This window comes from Cebus imitator, unplaced genomic scaffold (assembly GCF_001604975.1).
Source record: "Cebus imitator isolate Cc_AM_T3 unplaced genomic scaffold, Cebus_imitator-1.0 Scaffold197, whole genome shotgun sequence".
Taxonomy (NCBI): Eukaryota; Metazoa; Chordata; class Mammalia; order Primates; family Cebidae; genus Cebus; species Cebus imitator.
The window spans coordinates 1705585-1708452 of record NW_016107512.1 but is presented as its reverse complement, the minus strand read 5'-3'; the positions used below and the strand labels follow the sequence as shown (position 1 = coordinate 1708452).

The following is a 2868-nucleotide window of genomic DNA, read 5'->3' as shown; positions in this document are numbered from 1 at the left end:
TACAAAAAATTAGCTGGGCATGGTGGCGTGTGCCTGTAATCCCAGCTACTCAGGAGGCTGAGGCAGGAGAATTGCCTGAACCCAGGAGGCGGAGGTTGCGGTGAGCCGAGATCATGCCATTGCACTCCAGCCTGGGTAACAAGAGCGAAACTCCGTCCCAAAGAAAAAAATAAAAAATAAAAATAAATAAATAAATAATAAAAAATTAGGCGAGGCTCAGTGGCTCATGCCTGTAATCCCAGCACTTTAGGAGGCTTAGGCAGGTGGATCACAGGAGCCCAGGAGTTGGAGACCAGCCTGACCAACATGGTGAAACCCAGTCTCTACTAAAAATACAAAGTTAGCTGGGTGTGGTGGCACACGTCTGTTATCTCAGCTACTTGGGAGGCTGAGGCAGGAGAATCTTTGAATCTGGGAAGCAGAGATTGCAGTGAGCTGAGATGGCACCATTGCACTCCAACCTGGGCAACAAGACAGAAACTCCATCTCAAAAACTAAAAATTAGTTGGGCATGGTGGCATGTGCCTGTGGTCCCAGCTACAGCTACTCGGGAGGCTGAGGTAGGAGATCACTTGAGCCTGGAATGTGGAGGCAGTGAACCGTAATTGTGCCACTACACTTCAACCTGGGTGACAGAGTAGGACCATGTCTCCAAAAAAAAAAAAAAAAAAGGAAATGTGGCTTACCACTAGCTGAGTGGCTTGTACAGAACAGTGGAGATGAAGACAAGGATGGAATCTAAGTAACAGCACAGGCAGGAAGTCGACTGTTGGTGCCATGTTCACAGAAGCCTTGAACTCCTTTCCTTCTGCCTGCTCTGCTACCTGCCCCTCTCTAGGATAGAAGGTGAATGGGTTTCCAGTCTGCAAGGATTTGAGGGGTGAAAAAAGGAAGCTGCTTTGTCTTCAACTCAAGTTTGGTGGGAGTAAAACAAACCGAACAATGAACAGGGCAAAAAGTGCTGGAACATGGGTTTGTGCAAGATATGCTGGAACATGTATGGCGGCACCAAGCACTTCAGGGCTGTATGAATCACATCTAGTAATTCACTCAGCAGCCACTATATACCTATAAGCAAGGGTGAGACCGTTTTCTAATTCTGCTACTCCCTCCTGCAATCTTTCCTGCAACCCTCAAAGCTCACAGTTCCAGAGGGGAAACTGTAGGAGTTCCGCAGAAGAGCGGACTCCTTCCTAAACATTTCACCTAGAGCTCCCAGCACTGGGCCCAGTCATCCCCGGTAGGCTGACCATTCATCAGTCAATAAACTCTTACGTACACGCTATGGAGCAAGATAGCTGAGAGGACATTACTCCCCTAGAAGGCAAAGATAAATCCCTGTAAGCACAGGTTCAAAGGGCGCATGCGTAAACGCTAAGCACCCGCAGTGACGAAGGTTACAGCCGTCGAGGCACGAGGGACATCAATCTGAGGCGTGGCGAACCCTCCCAGAGCAAGCTCGCGGCACCGGACGCCCCTCCCCTTTTCCTACGGTCTCCCCTGACGGAAGCGGAAGCGGCGCTCGCGCAGCCAAGTCGTCTGGCTCACTGGCTCCGGAAGCCGCGCTCCGTTACCCTCCTCGTTGGTCCCCTGTCAGTATGGCGCTGGCTGTCTTGCGGGTCCTGGAGCCCTTTCCGACCGAGACACCTCCGATGGCAGTGCTGCTGCCGCCCGGGGGCCCGTGGCCGGCGGCGGGGCTGGGACTGGTGTTGGCCTTGCGGCCTGCAGGGGAGAGCCCGACAGGGCCGGCGCTGCTGGTGGCAGCCCTGGAGGGGCCGGGCGCGGGCACCGAAGAGCAGGGGCCCGGGCCCCCGCAGCTACTGGTTAGCCGCGCGCTGTTGCGGCTCCTGGCACTGGGCTCTGGGGCCTGGGTGCGGGCGCGGCCGGTGCGGCGGCCCCCGGCGCTAGGCTGGGCACTGCTTGGCACCTCGCTGGGGCCTGGACTCGGACCGCGAGTCGGGCCGCTGCTGGTGAGGCGCGGAGAGACTCTGCCGGTGCCCGGACCTCGGGTGCTGGAGACGCGGCCGGTGTTGCAAGGGCTGCTAGGCCCAGGAACTCGGCTGGCTGTGACTGAGCTCCGCGGGCGGGCCAGACTGTGCCCAGAGTCTGGGGACACCAGTCAGCCCCCACCCCCGCCCGTGGTGTCCTCCTTTGCGGTTTCTGGCACAGTCCGGCGACTCCAGGGAGTTGTGGGAGGGACTGGAGATTCACTGGGGGTGAGCCGGAGGTGTCTCCGTGGCCTTGGCCTCTTCCAGGGCGAATGGGTGTGGGTGGCCCGGGCTGGAGAGTCATCGAACACTTCACAGCCGCACTTGGCCAGGGTGCAGGTCCTAGAACCTCGATGGGACCTCTCTGATAGACTGGGACCCAGCTCTGGCCAGCTGGGAGAGCCCCTCGCTGACGGACTGGCGCTCGTCCCTGCCACTTTGGCTTTTAATCTTGGCTGTGACCCCCTGGAAGTGGGAGAGCTCAGAATTCAGGTATGATGAAGGACTGAGGTCAGGAGTGCTTCCTCTTCCTTATACCTACTTCTCTGTCTTAGGTAAATTGGAAGACTGGAGCCTTAGCATTTAGGACTCGTGCTCCATATTATCTTGGACTTTGAGCATAATGTTTATTTATTTATTTTTATTTTTTAAGCTCCCCAATACAGAGACAGAGGGGGGGGCCCAAAACCAAAAAAGGAAACCCCCTGAACATAATGTTTCTTAACCTTATTCATTTTCTTTTCTTTCTTTCTTTCTTTCTTTATTTTATTGAGACAGAGTTTCACCATGTTGTCCAGGCTGATCTCGAACTCTTGACCTCAAGTGATCCACCCGCCTCAGCCTTCCAAAGTGCTGGGATTACAGGCATGAGCCACCGCAC

General features: G+C 55.3%; 1 protein-coding gene across 1 annotated transcript in view; it reads left to right on the top strand.

The window, feature by feature from the left end:
• Window positions 1–1335: 1335 nt before the first annotated feature.
• Window positions 1336–2868, top strand: part of PEX6 (peroxisomal biogenesis factor 6) — a 16302-nt gene continuing 14769 nt past the window's right edge. Inside the window, exon 1 of the mRNA XM_017547306.2 lies at window positions 1336–2480. Coding sequence (XP_017402795.1) covers window positions 1599–2480 — 882 coding nt within the window. The 5' untranslated portion in view covers window positions 1336–1598. The remainder of the gene's footprint in view (window positions 2481–2868) is intronic.